The sequence below is a fragment of the Eptatretus burgeri genome, chromosome 5, assembly GCF_056783735.1.
Source record: "Eptatretus burgeri isolate ZD-2024b chromosome 5, Ebu_testis_v1, whole genome shotgun sequence".
NCBI lineage: Eukaryota > Metazoa > Chordata > Myxini > Myxiniformes > Myxinidae > Eptatretus > Eptatretus burgeri.
In genome coordinates, this window is record NC_140965.1 from 38,426,046 (window position 1) to 38,447,274 (window position 21,229).

The window sequence follows — 21,229 nt, forward strand, 5'->3', positions numbered from 1 at the left end:
TATCGAGATTGTTACTTCCACCTTTGATCCCAATTCGTCCATTTGCCAGAGAAGTAACCTTGTTGTCCTCAAAAGTGTATGGTTTTATGGTGGTTTCTTGTTCACAGGCATGCATAGACAAAATTAAGCTTGGTTGCCCGGATGGCAACCATGGGGAAATCTGTTATTTTTGCGCAAATACAAGATGGCCGTCATCGACCGGGCTGAAAATATAACTTTATAGGTAATGAACTTAAAATTACACATGAGACAGCTTTTCCATATAATTTTGGCATGAGGAATCGATATTGAACCTTATTTTTGTGATTAGAAGTAAATTTGAGGTCAATGTTCGAGTTCCTGGCAATTGTTTGCCGTGTGAGATACATTTTGAATGACAACAAGGTCACTATTCTGACAACTGGACGCTCACATACGACATTAATGCGAGTTACTAATTCATCGTTTTGTTTTTACAGATATGGCTGATTCAAGGTGCATTCTTCCCGTGTGTCATGGTGGAGGGGAATTGAAGAAATTCGCTGATCAAGGGATCAAGACATTGATCTCCTGTGCCAAAGCCCGTGGAGATGAAAAGCTACGTGCAAAACTACAGGACATTGTTGTTGGTGGTGGTGATGCTGTTCGCATAGAATGTCACAAAGGATGCTACTGTACTTACACATCAAAACAAAAAATTGAGAGACTTCATAAATCACAGAAAAGAAAAGCTGAAGATGATTGTGTTACAGTGACAAGATCCCGCACACAGGCAACAGGCAGTGGTGCGTTTGTTTACAAATGTGACTGCATTTTTTGTGGCAAAGAATGTTAACCTGTTGATGACGAACATCCAGAAAGATGGGATCGTGTTCGTCAGTGCATGACTAAAGAACGTTTTGACAAGGAAGGTAATCCCATCCCAACTATGAAAGATGCCATCATTAATGCTGCTGAGCAACGTAATGATGAAGTAGCCAGAACTGTCAAGTTACATATTGGATATTTGGTTGATCTCCCTGCGGCTGAGTGCAAATACCATGTACGCTGTTATAACAGTTTCATGACAGTCCCTAAATTTGCTGATTTGCCAACTGGTGTTGCAGAAGAAAGTGCCCTAAAGAACGTCATAGAGCGCATGAATTGTGACAGGTCAAAGATGTGGAATAGCGTTGAACTGCATTCCCTGTACTGTGATCTTGGTGGCAAACTCACTCGACGTGATAGGTTTAGCAAACTCACAGACTGCATGAGTAAGGACGTTATGTTAGTTCGGGTAGATGGATGTGCTACCATTGTTGGTTTCCGTGATTCCATTGCTAACCATCTGAAAATGGTTAAAGTGGATGATGCAGATGAGAGGAGTATTGATTCTGTGGTAAGGCAGATCAAGAAGGAGGCATGCTCAGTCAAGTACAACAGTGCCAATTATGACCTCTCAGAATTTACACAGGCCAACACAATCAAGGCAACAAGCCCAACTTTACTGAGGTTGATTTCAGACTTGGTGTCTGGTGGTGAAATGACCAACAAATCTCTAAGCCTGAGCCAGTCAATTCAAAGTCATGTTACAGGAACCAGAAATCAGACAACATTAGGACTAGCTGTCAAACTACTGCACCGCCATGGCAGTTCTGATCTTCTAAAGCTCCTTCATGAACATGGGTTCACAACGTCATATGATGAGGTCCTGAGATTCAGGAAATCCGCTGCTCATTTTCTCGGTGACAATGCTCAACTTCTCCACCAATTCATGGGTTTGAGTAGAACTGTTGGCGTGATTTTTTCCTGGTTTGACTATCTTGATCAGCAAGTGTTCACGCCTAATGGTCGGCGCACTACTCATGTCCTCTCACATGAATTTCAGCAACCCCATCCTGCAGGCATTCTTGAGTATGGGCATGCTCACCCAGGGAAGAGCGACCTTATTATCCCATGACTGTCTAAGAAAGCTGCCCAGTCTAGGACAAGCAGCAGCTCATCAGGGAGCCTTCCTCTGCAGCACTACACTGGGCCATCCAAAGTGAACCCCCCGGCTGTGGATGCAACCTCTGGATTCTCCTACCAAGAAGTGTGTGCCCGGCAACCTAGTTTAGCTGCTGCACAGGAAAAGGACATGAAGTGGCTAAACACAGTCAGCACACAGGTGAACGCCATGGAATGGGGTGGGTTCAACAACCAAGAAGCATTCACCAGTCATGCAGAAAAAAAGCCAGCAAGTACCTACATGTTCGGACCCCTTATTGATGCCAAAGCTTCTCATCCAGACACTGTAGTGACTTCACTGGAGTATCTTCAGAAGTCATTGACTGATATGGGAATGACTTATGTCCACATCTCTGTGGATCTCCAGCTCTACATGGTGGCTTGCCAAATCAAGTGGCATGACGTTGATCGCTTTAAAAATGTGATTCTGAGGCCTGGGATAATGCACACTGTGCAGTCCTTCTGTGGTTGCATTGGCAAACTCCTGCGTGGGTCTGGTGTTGAGACTCTCATCAGTTCAGCATTCGGGGGCCTGGCAGGAATCATGAGTGACAAGTCCTGGGTTCGATCAATGAGAGCCTTCCGGATGATTTCGACTGCCCTTCTCATTTCCTTCCTCACCACCGGCCCCAAGACATTCCAGGAGTTGTGCAGCTACCTTGAGACATGCAGACAGCACCTAACTGGGAAGCACTGAGTTGATAACTTCATCAAGCCTACTCTGCTTGTTCATCAACTTCTGCGTAGTGAGAGGGAGGCAGACTTCCTGCTGCAACAGCTAACACTTGAACGCATGCTTCCCTACTTCTTTGTTGCTGGTCACCATCACTATGCCCGTTACATCACCCATCACCTTCTGGAGATGCGCTATCTGCTGCCACCAGATGCCAAGTCAGAGCTCATATCAGGTGCTTTTGTGTGTCGTCACCAGGAAGGCATTTGGAATGGTGTGAGCTCTGATCAGTTTGGTGAACAAACTGCTATTAGAATTGGCAAGGGTGGCCTCAAGGGTATGACTCTTTCTCCAGAAATGGTAGCAGAGTGGATCGATTCCTTTCCTGTCACTGCCTACATCTCAGATACAATGGAGCACATCTACCCTGACTCCTCAAACAAGGACAATGAAGACCAAGTGAGAGAAAAGGACACAAGAATCGGACCATGCCACAAGGAGGAGGGGAAGAAGAGGAGAGAACTTGATGCAGATGATAGGCGCCAGATTTTACTTGAATTGTCGAATGTCTCATCCTCTTGAGAATCACTCACCACATCCGTACAACATTGCCAATGGTCGAATTGCTCCCCGAGAAGCTGAAGTGAATGTTGAGGATTCCGTGGTTATAGGTCAGAAAATGGTTGCAGAGTTCCATGCATCCCTTCCAGGTGGATTCCATGCAACCATCTCATGCCCCATTAAGACAATGGAGCACTTCCAGAAAGGAGTGAAAATTGGGGACAAGACGATCTTTGATCGAGAAACCATCTTCCTCAGGCTGCTGACTATTGGACAGCAAAGACAAATGGAGCTGGGACCTATCTTCCAGTTTGAGCTCTGCGCAGTACCCCCCTCACTGATTGATGAATATGGGTGCTTAAGGAAAGGCAACAAAGCACCACTGGCACACAAACTCTGTGTTCAAGCACAACAGCCTCTGCAACCAGATCTTACCATTGTTGATGCGAGCCAACTTCTCTATCATATTGTCTGGCCATTCAGGGGAACTGTGTCAGTCTTAGTTGAGTCCATCAAGACAAGGCTGTCTACCATTGCTGGTCAGAAGATCTTGGTCTTTGACAAATATTATGATGTTTCTGCAAAGGACCATGAACGAGTGAGGCGTGCTGGCATTGGTTCCATCAACTATGACCTCACAATAAACATTCCCCTGCCTAGTCAAGACGCTATCCTGAAAAACAAGCAGAACAAGTTGCAGCTGTCCAAGGTTTTGAGTACCTATAACTTTGGTGAAGGAGTTACTGTGGAGAGCCGTAGCCATGGTGCGTTCAACCATGATGAAGCAGACATTACAATGATCTCACACCTGCTCATGGCTGCTGAATGTAATGCAAGAGTGATACGTATCCTCTCTGATGACACTGATGTTTTTGTATTGATGGTTTACTGGGTTTGTTTGGTTTACCAACATCCAGGCCACAGTGCAGATGGAAAGGTGGGATGGAGCAATTTGGGATATCAACACCACCTGTGACCAGCTTGGCCCCAAGTGTCTGCAGCTTTTGGAAATGCACTACATCACTGGCTCAGATACCACGTCATACCCATACGGCAAGGGCAAAGTGTCAGCCCTGAAGACACTGAGAGCTGGCAACTTCCCTGGTTTGTACTCCGCACTTGGCGAGCTGATCGCAAGCCATGAACAGCTCATGGAAGCAGGGCGGACATTCTTCTGTGCCCTGTATGGTCAGCCAGAAGGTACCACGATGAGTGAGATGAGGTACTATATGTACACAAGGAAGTCTGGCAAGACCCTCAAGCTCATGGCATTCCCTCCAACTGAGATCAATCTCTTCCTACATATTTTGCGTGCACATCTACAGACAGTACTTGCAAAATCAGCTGATCAGCAGGCCCCACCTGAACTTGACATTACAAAATATGGATGGGACAGCAGAGATGGAATCCCAGTGCCAGCAACTTTTGCTACTCCACCAGCCCCTTTGGACCTCATGGATGTTGTGCGGTGTGGATGCAAAGCAGAGCGGAAGGCTTGCAGTACTGCAAGTTGCAGTTGTCACCATGCAAAGATCTCCTGCACGCTATACTGCACTTGTGGTTGCAGTGACGAGTGCTTCAACCCACACAAGACTGTGGAGGACAGTGAAAGTGAAGTGGAAGAAGGGAGTGTCGAAGCAGAACTGGAAAGAGACAAGGATACGGAAGGGGACGAGTACAATGAATGGGAATGAACGATACGTAAGTTGTCTACGAGGCTCTATGTCCTCTGTTCCTAAGATGTCCAATATGATGACATGACAATGTGTATGCTTTCTGATTATCAACATACTGTTGTGAACCATTCATGACTTCACTTTTGCATTGGTGTTGCATAATTTTCAGCAGAAAATAGTAATGGACATTTCATGTGAACCTCTATTTATTCCTGAACATAAAAAAATAACCCCAAAATTGAATTCCTCATGTCAAAATCATATGGAGAAGAGGTATTACACAGGATTATATGTTGACCGATTAAAAACTTAGCCCCATCGTCTGACCTATAGCGGCCATCTTGAATTTATGCAAATTACAGGAGTTCCCCAAGGTCGCCACCCCGGCAACCAACCTGAATTTTATTAATGGACCCATGTTAGTCCAAAACAATCATAAAACCATACACTTTCCACATCAAGAAGGTTGACAATGGAACACATAATAACGGCAAATGGACTAAATGTGAAAACATTCGGCACAATGCAGCATTACATGATTAGGTCACCATGAAATTGACAATTATTCTGCATTTATCTCTGCCAGAGATTTGCACCTCATCCATGTCCCGTGATGTCACGTAAATAAATCGCATCAACAACAATCACGTGTTTAGTTTTCATGGTGGAGAGTCTAAATCCTTCAAATATTCTCCAGTAAAGATCTGCTGTCGCTGACCATAACAATGCCAGAAGACAGATAGAAGTATGATTAGAGCTCCAGAAAACACCAACTTCCAGACTGAATAGCACAATGGAAACGCTGATGGAAGAACAACAGAGACACTTGCAAAGAATTAAAAAGCACTAAAGAAATGCTTCTATTCAGGCTTCACAAAACAAATCAGTCAGTTTATTAAATGCATTCAAGAGGAACAAAAACTATGGAAGATATCGATTATATAAGAAAATTGGAAGACCAAGAAGGAACCCGAAGAAGTAAGTCTCAAAGTTAAGTTCCGGTTGTTATTTGTCCCGTTTTAACTGTTTAATTTTCTCACCTACATGTTAATGTGTGTTCCTAGTTCGGTTTTGCTTCAAAAATCGTGCTATTTTGTGAGTATTTATGTCGACGTTCTCACCTGGTGTTTGAGGCCTAGTCCTAGGCTTGAGGCCTACCGGTTCCACTTGGTGTTCGATCGTTTTTTTTTTTTTGTTTGTTTGTTTTTTCTCCCCATTACCTTCAATTTCTATCTTCCCCATTACCTTCAATTTTCATCCTCCCCACTTTCCAAACATCCCCCATTCTCCCAACTAATCTCTTTCTTATCTCAAAAAAAAAAAAAAAAAAAAAAAAAAAAACCCCAACAACAACCTTCTCCCGATTCTGCTACTTCTTCCTCTTAACTTCCTCCTCGTCTTCCTCGATTTCTTTTTTTTTTTTTTTACACTTCCATGACCTAATCTGTTGAACTCTCTCATACATTAATATTAACAACAAAAACGATCTTATAATGCTTCATCTTCCTCTCTCACACATGTGGTACTCTTTACTGTTTCACAATGCACTACTCTTCTGCTATTTTAACAGACTGCTCTCATTTCGACCTCTCCTTCATTCCTTGCCTAAAAAATCCAACTATTACAGCGCTTCTTCTCTCCATGCTCTGAATTCGCCTTCATTGCATCCATCAAGAATTGTGTTAAATCTTATCTCTGACCTAAAACTTTTAAAAACCACAGTTTGCCATGGATGCTCGCTTTCCATCAACCATTCTTTTTTCCAACTTCAGTGCCAACTCACCCCCCTCACCCCTCACTCTCACTCTCAAAGCAACCATCCCACTCTTCTCCCTCCAAGCCTCCCTCTCACCTCTTTCAAAAATTCCCCCTCACCTTTCTCCCACCTTTCATCCCCCTCACTCTTCCTTCTCTAAGTTGCCCCCCTCTCATCCACCAACCTGCCTCCCTCCACTGCCCTCTCACCTCCATCTCTTCACTCCACCTCCTCAAATCCTCAACTGCCATCTTCCTTGTCTCTTGTCCCCCTCTCTCACAGCACCACAGAGCCTTTTCTCCTCCTCATTCGGCCCCCTCCCCTCGCTATTCTGCAATACCCCACACTCCTTCAGCAACCCTCCTTACCTCCCCCTCGTCCCTCGTCCGACCCTCCCCCGCCCCTCCACCTCCTGCACCAAAAGCCTCCTCCCCTACCTCTTCATTAAAAGTGTGGACCTCAAATATCCGGGGCCTTCGCTCAAACCTTTCAGATCTTTCCATGCAGGTTGCCACTGACAAACCAGACATTATCTGCCTAACAGAAACTTTCCTCTCCCAAGACGTGTCTGACTCCCAAGTATCTCTCCCTGGTTACTCCCTCTTACGGTATGACAGACCTGAGCCTCGTCCTGGTGGAGGTGTTGCTCTCTTCATCAAAGACTCTATTCCTCACTCTCCCTGCACTGCTCTCACTCCCCCACACCCCCAGAAATACCTCTGGCTTCGGCTTCCCCTCCACTCCCACCTCATGTTTATATGTGTACTGTACCGTCCACCGAACAGTGATGACTCCATCTACACCTCACTCTCCGAAAACATGGACCATCTTCTATCTTCTCATCCAAACTCTCTCTTCCTCTTATGTGGCGACTTCAATTGTCATCACGCCAGTTGGCTAGGTGTGGGTACCTCTCTCACCTGCCATGGGACATCAGCAAAAGCTTTCTGTGACTCATTGGGACTGACTCAATCGGTCAACTTCCCGACCCGGATCTCAACCAATGGTACTCCATCTCTTCTGGATCTGATTTTGACAAATTTCCCTGACAATATCTGCTGCTCTTCCTTCGCTCCAATTGGTTCTTCTGACCACGTCCTTATTAAAGTGGACATCTCTCTGGCTGTTATCAGAGAACCACCTCACCGCCGTCGAGTCTGGCATTTCACTCAAGCCGACTGGCAGGGTCTCCGAGCAGCCATCAAACTTACAGACTGGTCTCCTATCACTACTTTCTCAAACATCAACTCATCCTGGGAATTCTTTCAAAGAAACTTGCTCTCCCTCATGCACAGATTTATCCCCTCTCGTGTTCAGTTGTCTTACCCTTCCTCCCGCCCTTGGTTTACTGAAGCTTGTGGCGAGGCAGTTGTCCTGAAACAACTTGCCTTTGCCTCATGGAAAGCAAACCCAACTGAGGGCAATCTCAGTTCTTTCCACAAAGCTCGGAACAAGTGTGTAGCTACCCTCAGGAGAGCCAGAAAACAACATCTTTCTCATCTCAAGTCTGAACTCTCAAACCTCTCTCCCTCCTCAAAATCCTGGTGGCGTTTAATCAAATCTGTTTCTGGTGTATGTTCCCCCTCCATCCCCTCCCTTACCTCAAATGGCCGCACTGCTGATTCCACACGTGATAAAGCTGAATGTCTAAACTCGGTGTTTGCAGCTAAATCTTGTGTCCCAAACCCATCACTATCTCTACCCACTTTACCCAGTCGCACCCAACTGTCCCTGGACTCTGTATCCTTTTCTCCTGACAAGGTGGAGAGCTTGCTTTCAAACCTCGAGTCAGATTCTGCAACCGGTCCAGACGGCATCAGCCCACGTGTCCTCAAAGCCTGCTCTTCTGCTCTTGCTCACCCTCTCTCTGTTCTATTCACCCTCTCATTTTCCCAAGGTCATCTGCCATCTGCTTGGAAATCTGCTAACATCACTGCCCTGCATAAAAAGGTGCAAAAACAGATCCCTGTAACTACAGACCAATCAGCCTTCTCCCAATCATCAGCAAGGTTATGGAATCCATCATCGCTTCAGACATGAAATCCTTCCTCTTCTCCAATGGCTTGATTTCCAATCATCAATTTGGTTTCAGACCAGGTCACTCTACCCTAGATATGCTGCTACTGCTCTCCCATCAATGGATGGAGGTCCTCAATGCCAGACAGGAAATCCGAGCCGTATCCCTGGACATATCACGTGCTTTTGACACAGTCTGGCACCCTGCCCTACTCACCAAACTCTCTTCCCATGGTATTCAAGGCCATCTCCACTCATGGCTCGCAGACTTCCTCTCCTGTCGCAGTCAACGTGTGGCCCTAAATGGAGTTCTTTCATCCCCTCTTCCTGTGCAGGCTGGAGTTCCTCAAGGTAGCGTTCTGGGCCCTGTTCTTTTTCTGGTTTTCATCAATGATCTCTCGGACTCTCTGGAAAATCCTCTATTTCTCTTTGCCGATGACTCAACCCTCTGCCGTACCATCTGTCATCCCTCAGACCGGCAAGCAGCAGCTTCTTCGCTCACTGCAGATCTGGATAAAATCACAAACTGGTCCAACACGTGGAACATGTCTTTCAATCCAGACAAATCTCACACTCTCACTATGTCTCTTCGAAAGGACCGTTTACAAAACCCCCCCATCCACTTTCTCAACAATCCTCTGGAAGAAGTCTTTTCTTTCAAACTTCTAGGTCTCACTATCTGCCATGACCTTTCCTGGGAAAGTCACATTTCCAACCTTGCCTCAAAAGCCAGTCACCGACTGGGAATCCTCCGTCGTGCAAAGTCCTTCCTCGGCCCTCTTGAGCTCCTGACCACTTACAAAGCTTTTGTCCGTAGCCTGATGGAGTACTGCTCTCCCCTCTGGGCTGGTGCTCCTGCCTCCCACCTTTCTCGACTTCACGCTGTCGAAACCAGGGCTTTTAAGATCATTGGCATCTCCCGCAATGAAGCTGAGTCTTTGGGCCTCTCACTCAATCACCGCAGGTTGGTCGGTGGTCTTTCTGTCTTCTACCGACTCCTCTCCAGCCTTGCCCCCCCTGCTCTCTCTGCGATTTGTCCCAACCACATTTCCACAGGGCGCTCAAGGTCCGCCAACAACCCCTTCTGGTAAAACTACCAAAATCACGAATCACTGCTCATCTTCACTCTTTCATTCCTCTTTTTTCCCGCCTTTGGAATAAACTTCCTCACTCTATTCTTTCCCATTCTTCCCTTCAGGCTTTCAAAACAGCTGTTCACCACCACCTCTTATCTTCCCCCATCCAAATCCTCGATCTTTTCTACCCCCGATAATCCACCCAAGCCCACTTCCTTCAATTCTCCTGCTTTCCTTCCTGAAAGTCCCTTTAATGTCCATCTTCCCCTCGCCATGTTCCCCGTCCCATCCCCATCCCTCTCCCTTCCACAGTTCACCTGTGTCTGTTCCCCAATGTTTTGTCCCTTCCACTCCCGCCCCTCTTGTCTCATGCCTCCTTGCTGTGAGTTGTGTGTTAGCTCTCATACGAGCCTCGACCAAGGTATTAAAAAAAAAAAAAAAAAAAAAAAAAAAAAAAGAGCAAAGATGGAGTCATCAGGACGAACATGGACAGGATTCGGGTTTCAGCTGCTGCTACATGACCCTAAGCCCACCCAGGGGACAGTCAGGTGAGCCTTAAGGCCCGGTCACACCTTGACGTTTTAGCCAGCGATGGCAACGTATTAAAATGTATGTAAAACGCTGGCTTACGTTAAACTTTTGATGTTTTTTTTTTTTAAAGATTCGGACGTATTCATAGCGACTTGGTCTTATGTATAACGCATTAATAACGGACACAGAACGTTTCGTTGTGTTATAGATAACTTATACCAACGAATGCTGAACCTGTTGTCGGCCAACACAACCGATGCCCAACGATAGTCTAACTTAGGCATAGCGCATTGCACGCATCGCCGACGATGTCGTGACGTAGCCTATTAAAAGGTTGACGCACAACGATTCGAATCATAACTGGCGTAGAAATGGAAGTGACAACATCGCGGTCACACCTTGGCGATCTTGCCAGCGTATGCCGACCTAAGAAAAATGTGTCTAAAACGTTGGGGCACGTCAAATACGGTATGAGTAAGTTTGGTATACGTGAGTAGAACGCTAAAGTACGCTATCATACGTCGTAGTAAGTAGAGTACGTCAAGAAATTTTAAACATGTTCAAAATTTTACGACCTACTCGGTGTATGACACACGTTCCGCATGCGATGGGGATAAGTTGTACACACGATATGTGGACGCTTACACACGTCCACAAAGGCTACTTATAAGCTACTCATAAGTCTAAACACGTCGCGGTAATGTCTTTTTTACGCGAAACTTATTTCTAACTTATGTTTGACGTGCTTTGAACCAATTCTTTACGTAGTCCCAACACACATAGACGTATTCCAATGACGTCTTCCGGTCGACAAAAAAAATAAATGAACGTGTTTCTAACTTACAACTGCCATATAAAGACGTGTTCCCAGCGATTTTGGGAATTGGTATATAAAAATGGTGTTCATAAAAGGGGAACCCAACAGTGTTTTCGAGTCCTTTTTGAGTCGATGTCCATGTCAGCAGTAACAGTATCAGTATCAGTATTAGTATTAGTAGTAGTTTGTTCATGTTGGCAGTAGTAGGTGAGTGTGAGGGGGAGGGTGTGGGTTATGATGGATCGTCCTTGCGTCCGCGTGTCCATGGGTAGGAGACATCTTTGCACCATTGTTCGAAGTTCTTCGCGGCTAATTTTTTATGGGGCTTTTTCAACAATGAGCTATGGCTTGTTTTTACGATTTAGGTCTATTCATAACGGGTTGGACAAATGCACAATGAACTAATAATGTGCATAAAGCGCTTTGATTACTTATAGATACGATATACCAACGAATAATTATCGTGAAGCCGGCGTTCACAAACTATGCCCAACGATAGCCTAACTTATCCATATCGTACGGCAGTTTATCTTTGCCGGTGACGTGGGGTTTGCTATTCATAGGCTGCCACTCAACGATTTAAATGGCTGCATCTCCACGATTGAAAGTAGAAGCTTGCGCTCAACAATTGGATTTTTTTTACACTCAACGACATTTAAACGGTACCACTCAGCTATTTTCATTGTTTACAATGAACGATTTAAATTGCTGTCACTCGCCTTTGTTTTTTGACGCTGGGGTTTGGAAATTTGAAGCGTTTCTTCTGAACGTGTTAAAACGCTCAAACTCGACTATTTTAAATAGACGCTGCCGATGGACAATTGGAATCATAGCCAAGCTAGACATCGAAGTGTGAACATCCTCGTCATGCCGAAGAAAAGTTTGAAGAATGCTGCAAATAAGTGTCCTGGCCGTGGCCGTGGACGCTGACGCAAGGACGATCCATTATACCGACGTCTTTCAGCCTATGAGTAACTTAAAAGTAACGTCTGTCGACGTGTGGCAACGATCGCGTAACGTGCCAACAACACGTTAATCATAGGTTAGAAATAAGTTTCGGGTACGCTAAACATTACCTCGGCGTGTCTCAACTTATGATTAACTTACAAGTAGCATGTGTTGACGTCTGTCAACGATCGCAGACCGTGCATACAACTTGTGGCCAGCGTAGCGGAACGTGTGAGTCATACGCCGGCATACGTCGTGAAATTTCAAGCATGAAAAAATTTGAGGACAACCAAAAAGTACAACGTTTAAAGCCAGCGTACAACGACGTATGGCAGTGTTTTTCAGCGTGCTCTCAATGTTATCAAAACTTACCCATAACGTATTCAACGTGCGCCAGCGTTTTAGAAAAAAATTTCAAAAATCGGCATACGTTGGCTAAAACGTCAAGGTGTGACTGGGCCTTTACAGATAGATTTCTGCAAGAATTCAAGTCTCCAAGACAGATAGATAAAGAAATAGAGGACTATAGAGATGAACGAGAAGAAAAAGCAAGAATTAGAATGAATGAAGAGAATTATTGAGAAAAAAAAAACACAAAATGTGAAAGGAACAAAGAACAAAGATATGAGGAAGAACCAGGACAAATATATTTCAGCAGTTTCAGCAGTTCAGCTGTCAAACACAGCACCGAACAAGCTACCAGAAGTCCATGAGCAGGGAAGCACAGTCCACACAGCATCAGGATATGGTACAAACATAATGTAACGGAAGACCAGAAGGAACTCGAAGAAGTAAACAGCAAACACCATTTACCCACAAAGTTATCAGCATCGTGGTGTACCTCTGCGATCTGAAGACTGTCAATAACTCACTTACCTTTAGTCAAAAGGTATGCAGGTACTGTATCTTTAACATCCAGCAATTCTGGCATATACGAGGTTGCAGCTTTAAGTCCATCTGAGGGATGGCATACATCAGTGCAACATCCTGCCTGTGAAGTACCAATTCATCAGTTTATAGTTGGGTTCAGAATACAATCCAGATTAGGAAGCTCAAAAGGTAAGTGTGCTACCGATACACCATTCTGTCACACCTGCATAGTTATAAAAGCTCGAGGAAATGTGTACAACATTGTAACGATGGACCGTGGTTTGTACTCATGGTCAAATCTGCCACATTCACGATCCCAAATTTAGCGATCCCCAGAGACCGTACATCGTCCACTGGGAAAGCGGAACAGATCTTTGCATTGGTTTCATGTGTTGAACCTCCAATGAGATCTGTTGCCTGCGATAGGTTCCCTGTTTATTTAGGACTTTGGAGTTGAGTGAATACCAAGGGATCGTATCGCAATCTTTGTCAAACCTCCGATCGAGGACTTGCGGCACATTCCAATGGTGGCGAGTTTACTCTCACCACTGTTATAACACCCAATTCATGAACCACCTACCATTCAAACACACCAATGGTGAGAAACAGGTTTGATAAATAATAACCAAAAGGGAATGAGGACAAGAGGAGAGAGAAAAGCACGTATCAGGCATTTTCTGTTCAATTAATAACCGCTGTACCCATGATATCTCGGCGGCTTATTGTGTGACATTAACCTTTCACACCATGAACAGTTAGACAGGGAGAAACGATGAGACAGAGAGAGAGAACCTTCTCCCCACGCTGTGCTTGCGCCGGGTCTACAGAGTCTGGTGCGGGAAGACAGGAGTGAGAATGGCTGGCTCTGTGGCCAGACCGGAAGTTTAAAAGTGGAGTGTCAAGTGTGGCAGACGCTGCTCGTTCGGGCCGGCCTCACACAGCCGACACACCAGAAATGGTTGCAGGAGTTGAGCGCGTGCTAAGGGAAAACCGTCACATTATGCTGGATGAAGTGTTCTCCGAATTGAACATTAGCCATGGTTCAGCACACCATATCATTCACAACATCTGGGGCTCCGCAAAGTGCCTGCAAGGTGGGTGCCGAGACAACTCGCACCCGAACAGAAAGAAATCTACTTTTAAACTTCCTGTCCCACTCATGCAACAATGAACATGCATCACCATATTGCATTTTCATTCTGCGATGGATTTCACTGTGATTCACACCCTCACTTCCAAAGAAACAGATGATGGAACGTTGCTCCTCCCTGGTGCATGCTTTTAAGGGATCCGCCATCTTGGAACTGCTGGACTGACTTCACATGTTCAATGTTGCCAGATCTAAAACAGGCAAAACATGACTCTTACCCAGAGATATTACATATTGTTGCAAATCTGGAAGCCATGAACACACAACAGCCAGGTCCTATAGATCAGTTATATCGGTATGTGTTTCTCGTTAGGGTCCCTTCCCTAGTATAATGGGGATTAAGTGTTTGTGCGCTGCGAAGTTATGTCATAGTCAGGCTTTAAATCTTTATATCTGACATCTTGAACAACAACTATAACAACAACACGCCTTCGCCTCGCTTCCTCAACCCGACGCCATAGCACCCACGGTGGGCGGAGTTCAAGGCGGAACCTCGTAGTGGCTCTCGCCAAATCGGGGTGATGCGAGCAAGGTTGCCGTCACTCGACCAATGGGACTCCTCCACTGTGTGAGGGGCAGTCCGCGTGATGTCACCACGGCCCCGGACCAATCAACGGACTTGGCGCCCGTTTTGGCCAGTGACAGAGGCGACGAGCGCATTTGCGCGCCAAAACCGTCCAGTGAGGGAGAGCGGGTCGCGAAGAGGCGTCCCCTCTCCTCCTCCTCCCCCCCCCCCAGACAAGAAAGGGATATTGTTTTTTCGGCGCGATGGGACTGAGAGAGAGAGTGCTGAGACCCGACGGTGCGTGAGGGAGGTTGCGATCGGTCCAGCGCAGTTGTTGGGCCAGAGTGTGTTGAGACCCGACTGTGCTCAAGTGAAGTTACGATCTGCCTGGAGCTTAGTTGGAGTCAAGTGGAGTTCAGTTGTGTTGAGGTCCAGCGGAGGTCCAGTCAAGGTCGCGTCGCCTGGTCGCCTTGTCAGCCTCGTCGCCTGGTCGTCTCGTCTGGCCTGCCGGCGTTCTGTCTGATCCACATTCGTGCCGGCTGGCGTCCATCATTGCATTGTGTTGCGGGTTCGAGTCCCACCGAACCGGATCATCGAAAACCGCACGAGGCGGGGAGGTGCGAGACAGGTTCTCCCCTTCGGCTCACCTTTCCTCCGAGCTGGGGGGCATCAATAAAGGCCGGCCAGCCCATTTCTTTTGTGCGTGTGTGGGCCCGTCCATTAAGTAGAATTGTTAAGTGCTTTTTGTTGTACATTATTTGCCTTGCTTAGTCGTGATAACTCTGCTCTTTGTGTGTTCCTTTCCTCCCCATTATAAATAAATCCCCTGTTAAATGTTTCAGCTCATTTCTGTGTTTCTTTCATTGGATTAGCACGGTGCGTGTTGGGAAATTGGGAAGCGGCAAATTGTGCATTTGGACCGACGGACCTCGGTAACCATCCACTCGGGTTACGCACGGTTCGAGCACGCTAACGGCTCGTTCCGCTCGAGCTCCGCCGAGGATCAATTTCCCCGGTAGTTTGGACGACGTGGGTATTTAGGTAAATTGAAATTGGCAATCGACCCTATCCCACCGCAGTCAATAGGTCGCAGTCGACCTATTGGCGATCTTCGGTCCGAAAAGGGACCTGTCGGCTCTGGAGTTATCCGGGGTGACGACCTATAAATTCCGGGTGTTCGGTGGAGCCGACACTACTGCTCCATCTAGCAGTCGTGCTCGCCACCGACACTCGGCTCCACAACAATATGTCATCTACGACTACACACATTACATTCTCGAATTTATATTGCCATTTTAACGTTACTTATTGACCGCCCCTCGTACATACACAAAAAAATTTCAGAACAGCTTCAAAAATGTGGAAACAAATCGTCACAGACAAGACAAACCAACGGACTTGGCAAAATGATTTTGCCAAAAAACACACACACACTAGAAAGGTACTCGGTAGAGTAAACTAGAAGGGTACTCGTCCGCCCCATAATACCTGATCCACGAGAACATATCGGGCCCAATACATTTTACATTTTTGAAATATCATACCATGCAGTACTATATCGTTTTTGGCTGTCTCTCAATGGTGAAGAATCACTTTTAAATGAAATAATTCTCATATCCAGATCCGGATATTCAACAAAATTGAATAAATTCTTCCATGTCACACACCCAACATGTCCACCAAGTTTCATCCGAATCCATCCAGAACTTTTTGAGATATCCTGTGCACAGACAGACAGAAAGGGGTGAAAACATAACCTCCTTCACCTTCATTGGCGGAGGTAACAACGGTCCGCGAATTATTATAAGGATTAAGCCATAAAAATGCGTTTCTCAAAACCAGCTTGGCGACTTGAGGTTTTACATCATTCACCCAGAACACCCCCGCCCTTCCTCCCTCCCTTTTGTTCATCACTCTTTGCAGTCACCCCTTTGTTTTGCTAAAGACATTATTGTAGATTGACATGGCATTCACTTCACAGATCAAGAACCGTTTGATCACACCTCAACTTGCTTTAACTTGTTCCAATGCTTACCTTTTTGGTAGTGATAGGTGGTAAGACTGAAGCTTTTTTGCTATGCAAACACACATCCACTCGTTAAAACAATGACTTCCTTTATACTGAGCCCATTTATATGATTTCCAGCTTTTACTCCAACTGCCATTTTGGCAAGTGGTTCGAGAGGTGATAGTTCGACTCTCGATGGCCATCATGCCTGGCTGGGTGTAACAATACAATATTTTAATTTCTGGGAACCCACCGAATAAACGTGGAGGGACCGAAGATCATGGGTCAACACCTCAATGATGTTTGTGCTCAATCAAAAACAGCGAGCAAAACTGCTACATGATCTACCTCCAAACCAATTGCATGTTTAACGTGTTTTGTACAAGCTTCAATTGAAGTACAGGTAATAGGAGTAGGCAGTACTGATGTGGTAAAAGTGCTGATGAACTTGCAAACCATTCTTCCTGGAGAGAAAATAGCTTCCCTCAGTCCAAAAATATACTTTGCGCAAGCCTGAGGGAGAGATCAATCAACTGACAGTGAGAGCGTGAAAGCGTTGAAAGAAACCATTTTATTGCGCGTAAATGAATGACATCATAGGCGAAACATTTCAAACATATTAAGTGGGTAGTGCACACACCATAGCTTTGCATCTCTTTTCGGTGAGCAATGACGTCACACCCAAATAAATAAGTTTAAAAGTGAGTTGTTATCGACAAATACCAATGTCTAAGTAACGCTGTAAATAGCCGCAGTGCAATGCGAGTCCTTGAGAATCATCAAAACAAGCCACAGGTATACGAACCCTCATTTCATACTGTCTGGTATGCTGAAGGTTTCAATAATGCAATCAGGTAAAGCATTTCTTTGTGATCACAGATGCAGCGTACTGGTTGGCATATCATGAGGTTCGTAAAAGGCCACGGTTTTAGGGACTAAACAACCAAATTATACTTTTAAAAATTTTTTCCCATGTCCAGACTAGTTTTTACCTCTCCCAGTACAACTACAGACTGGTTTTACAGTGCCATGTAACAAATCATTAATCATCATACAAAGTATCTCCGGAAAGTTTATGCCAACTTCATAAACTTGTATGAAAACCAAGCTGCGGCTGGAACTGCAATTAAAGTTCACATTCACCTTCTGGGTTAGCAACATTGAGAACTAACCAAGAGTATTTTTGCGGACCAATTTTGATATGCAGTTCAAACAGCAGGTTAGTTCAAAAAAAAAGTCCAGAATATTTCTGCAAATATAATATATATATATATATTTTAAACCAACTCATTGTTTGAACTGCATATCAAAATTAGTCCACAAAAATACTCCTGGTTAGTTCTCAATGTTGCTAACCCAGAAGGTGAATGTGAACTTTAATTGCAGTTCCAGCTGCAGTTGGACTCGTCAAACTATCGGATTCCGGTTGACCCACTTGTCATCTTGTCCATCAATCTATGTGGTGTACTGGATCTTTTACCAACACTCTGGATCGCTTCACTGATGTTCTTCAACAACAACAAAAAAAACTGTTGCTTTCACTTTAAAACAACCCTCCCACCCCCTGGAAACTATGCTATATAATGAATAAGACAGAACCATGTACAGAAGTATTCCTTGAATTATCAAAAAAAAAATGTAATTTTTTTTATTAATAATAAAAATAATGAATCACAATAATAAAATTAAGTGGTTGAAAGGGTACAAGGAGTAGGGAGGAAGAAGCCTGGAAACAGATACATCATTGTTCCGTTTCCTGCTCCCGAGGCTCACGTTACACGGCTGAGTTTCCAAGCTTGCACCTATGATGCAATTATCAGATGGAAACCAACAGAGCAAAACAATAAAACACAGAAAAGTACGTTTCCTTCACTGCATAAAATAGCAGATGCCGGAAGCAAAATAATATATTGCACTGCTGGAAATGAAGCAATATGACATTACATATGCCCAATTATGTAACGTCACATTGCAGATGCGTCGAGAATATTGCCGACCCCGTGGTCAAGAAGTGGATGCAAACGAGTGGACAATTGTGTGTTTGCAAGGACAACTTCCATTGAGCATACTACATCAAAAAAAAATAACAATACGAACGAATAACGAAAGAAAAATAACAAAGTACAGTTTGGGCTAATTTTATGGCTTTGCCATGTCGACCGAAAGAGAAAGAGAAACACACCAAAAATGCGAAGGAAAATAATCTCAAACAAAACTGCCTTTGCTGGATTTTTGAAGGTAGGTGCATGTAAGGAGGAGGAGGAAATAATGGCATCAGACATACCTGGATTTATTCATGCCAAAAAAGCAAAACTTTATTTTTTTTTTAGTCCACTTAGTGTCCATGTGGAATGTCCATGTCGCGTGCTTTACATCTCAAAAGTATGTACTGTATATACACACAGCATGTGAGAAAGATGCTCATTAGTTTTATCAGAAGCTAAAAGCTGCCAAGGAAGGATGATTAGGGTAAGTGGGATCTCTAGCACAAACTGCAAAACCAGAAGCTTGCTCAGTGAATACAATGAAGCTTCAACCCCACAGAATTGGACCATCTTCTGGGGGGGGAAAAAATTACAAGTGAAGTAGATCAAATGTGACTATGGCATATCATAATCCTACAAATATTTCTTGCTCATTAGGAGCCACCCTCTTTCTGTGCTACGTCATCATCTTGGCTTTCCATATCCTCTGGATCCTCTGCATCACTATCTCGTTCCATCCTCATCTCCTGGGAAATCCAAGGAGGCTTAGTTTCCTCTTTTGCGTGCACTTGCTGATGAGGAAAGATCCTTGACGTTTCACCTGTGGCCTCTCCTACGGCAGCACCCCTGCTCCCCGGCTCAACACCATCCATAGCTGCGTGTATAGAAGACAACATCTCCATAAGGCGTCTTCGCTGGGTTTCGATTGCTTCTGGAGCCAAGTCAGAATGGCTGAGCTTTCCTGTACTTCCAGTGGGACGGCGGGCTGTGCTGAATCCTGGACCAACACGCAACATGCTATCCATGCCTCCATTCTGGGAATCCGTCACTGACTTGAAAGTAGGGTCTGAAGATCCAAGAGGCTGTGGTCTGGCAAGACGAGCTTCGGGTGCAGTACTTCGTCCGTGGCCAAGGCTATGACCTTTACCATGAAAGGCTGATATGGTGTGTGGCTGATCAGAACGCCGGACAACAGCACCACCACTGCCCAACCGGAATCCTGAGGTGGTCAGCGGGCTGGCTGAACGGGTACTATGTGATGGACTGCCCTCGCGGCTTCTGCACAAAGAAAGCCGGGAGGAAATGCCACACGTAAATAAGGGAAGCATAATGCGGAACAGCAAGTGTTGAAGTGTCATCCATTTAAAGCAATAAGTGAGTGAGGAAGTACACTGCAAAAGAACAGGTGAGGGAAAAGGTCATCAACTTATTACATTGTGAAATATGATCGATGTTTCACGAAAACTTCTTTCACTTCACTCCCTGATCCTACCACACACTAATATCATCCAATGTGTGTGTGTGTGTGTGTGTGTGTGTGTGTGTGTGTGTGTGTGTGTGTGTGTGTGTGTGTGTGTGTGTGTGTGTGTGTGTGTGTGTGTGTGTGTGTGTGTGTGTGTGTGTGTGTGTGTGTGTGTGTCTCACTCTCACATCCCTTTATCTTCCACTTCCCAATTGACTATAGTGTAGTAGATAGTAGAAAAATCGTGAAAATTATGATACAAGCATCAAATTTGGCATTTCTGTTCTGCAGGGCTTTCTGATCAAATCTGCCCGATTGGCCATTTGAAAATCCAAATTTAGAAAAATTTGAAGAAAAAAAAAAAAAAACTTCAAAAAAATTTGAAGTCACAGCTGGCTGAAATTCTTGAAGTGCCAGTGACCATCCCAGACAGAGAACCAAGGGGAAATGCAGTCATCATTGATGGCTCAGCACTTATCAATGCCCCACCTCCACGCACTTAAAAGATATTTGATGACTATGCTAAAGAAGACATCATCCCAAAGGTGGAATCCTATGGTGCCAGGTACGAGAGGGTGGATGTCGTGTTTGATGTGTACAAGAAGTCAAGTCTGAAGTCCGAGGCAAGGTCAAAAAGGTGGCAAGGAATCAGAAGAAGAGTGACAGGAACCAGTAAGACCCCAAATAACTGGAGAAGCTTTCTTCGAGATGACAGCAACAAGACTGAGCTGTTCCACTTCCTCGCGGAAAAGATGTGACGTACAGACGGCAAGCACAGTCATTGTCACAAAAGGAGAAGATGCCATTAGCAACACAAGGAAGTCACTGGATGCTGTGTCTCCATGTTGTCATGAAGAAGCAGTCACTCAAATATTTGTACACACCAGGGATGCAACGACGGATGGTAGCAAGTCCATTATCATTAAGGCTCATGACACGGACGTACTCGTTATAGCAATATCTGCACTGCCATCCTTACAGGAACTAGGTCTTGAGAACATGTGGATTGCCTTTGGCCAATGAGCCAAGGAGCGATGGATTCCAGTCCATGAGGTAGTTTCTGCAATAGGGCCTGAGAAAGCTAGAGGGATCCCATACTTCCATGCATTCACTGGATGTGATGTCGTGTCTGCCTTCCGCGGTGAAGGGAAGAAAACTGCATGGCAGACTTGGAACGTCTTTGATGATGTTTCTGAAACATTCACCAATCTCAGCATCCAACATTGATTC

General features: G+C 45.1%; 2 protein-coding genes across 10 annotated transcripts in view; one reads left to right on the forward strand and one right to left on the reverse strand.

The window, feature by feature from the left end:
• The window catches only part of LOC147026263 (uncharacterized), a 44,095-nt gene that overhangs the window by 8,345 nt on the left and 14,521 nt on the right, over positions 1–21,229 (forward strand). For 4 of the 6 annotated variants that reach the window (XR_015058264.1, XR_015058260.1, XR_015058261.1 and 1 more), the window contains one exon: positions 459–4,900. Coding sequence is in view for 1 of the 6 variants with exons in the window: in XM_085881519.1 (XP_085737645.1) it covers positions 4,129–4,893 (765 nt within the window). In the remaining 5 variants the exon portion in view is untranslated. Of the gene's footprint in view, positions 1–7; positions 4,901–21,229 lie in introns of those variants that run through there. The other 2 variants (XM_085881519.1, XR_015058263.1) reach the window with 2 other exon arrangements.
• VCPIP1 (valosin containing protein interacting protein 1) overlaps positions 17,104–21,229 on the reverse strand; it is a 29,814-nt gene continuing 25,688 nt past the window's right edge. For all 4 annotated transcript variants that reach the window (XM_085881505.1, XM_085881504.1, XM_085881503.1 and 1 more), the window contains exon 9: positions 17,104–19,815. In XM_085881505.1, coding sequence (XP_085737631.1) covers positions 19,191–19,815 — 625 coding nt within the window. In that variant the 3' untranslated portion in view covers positions 17,104–19,190. The remainder of the gene's footprint in view (positions 19,816–21,229) is intronic.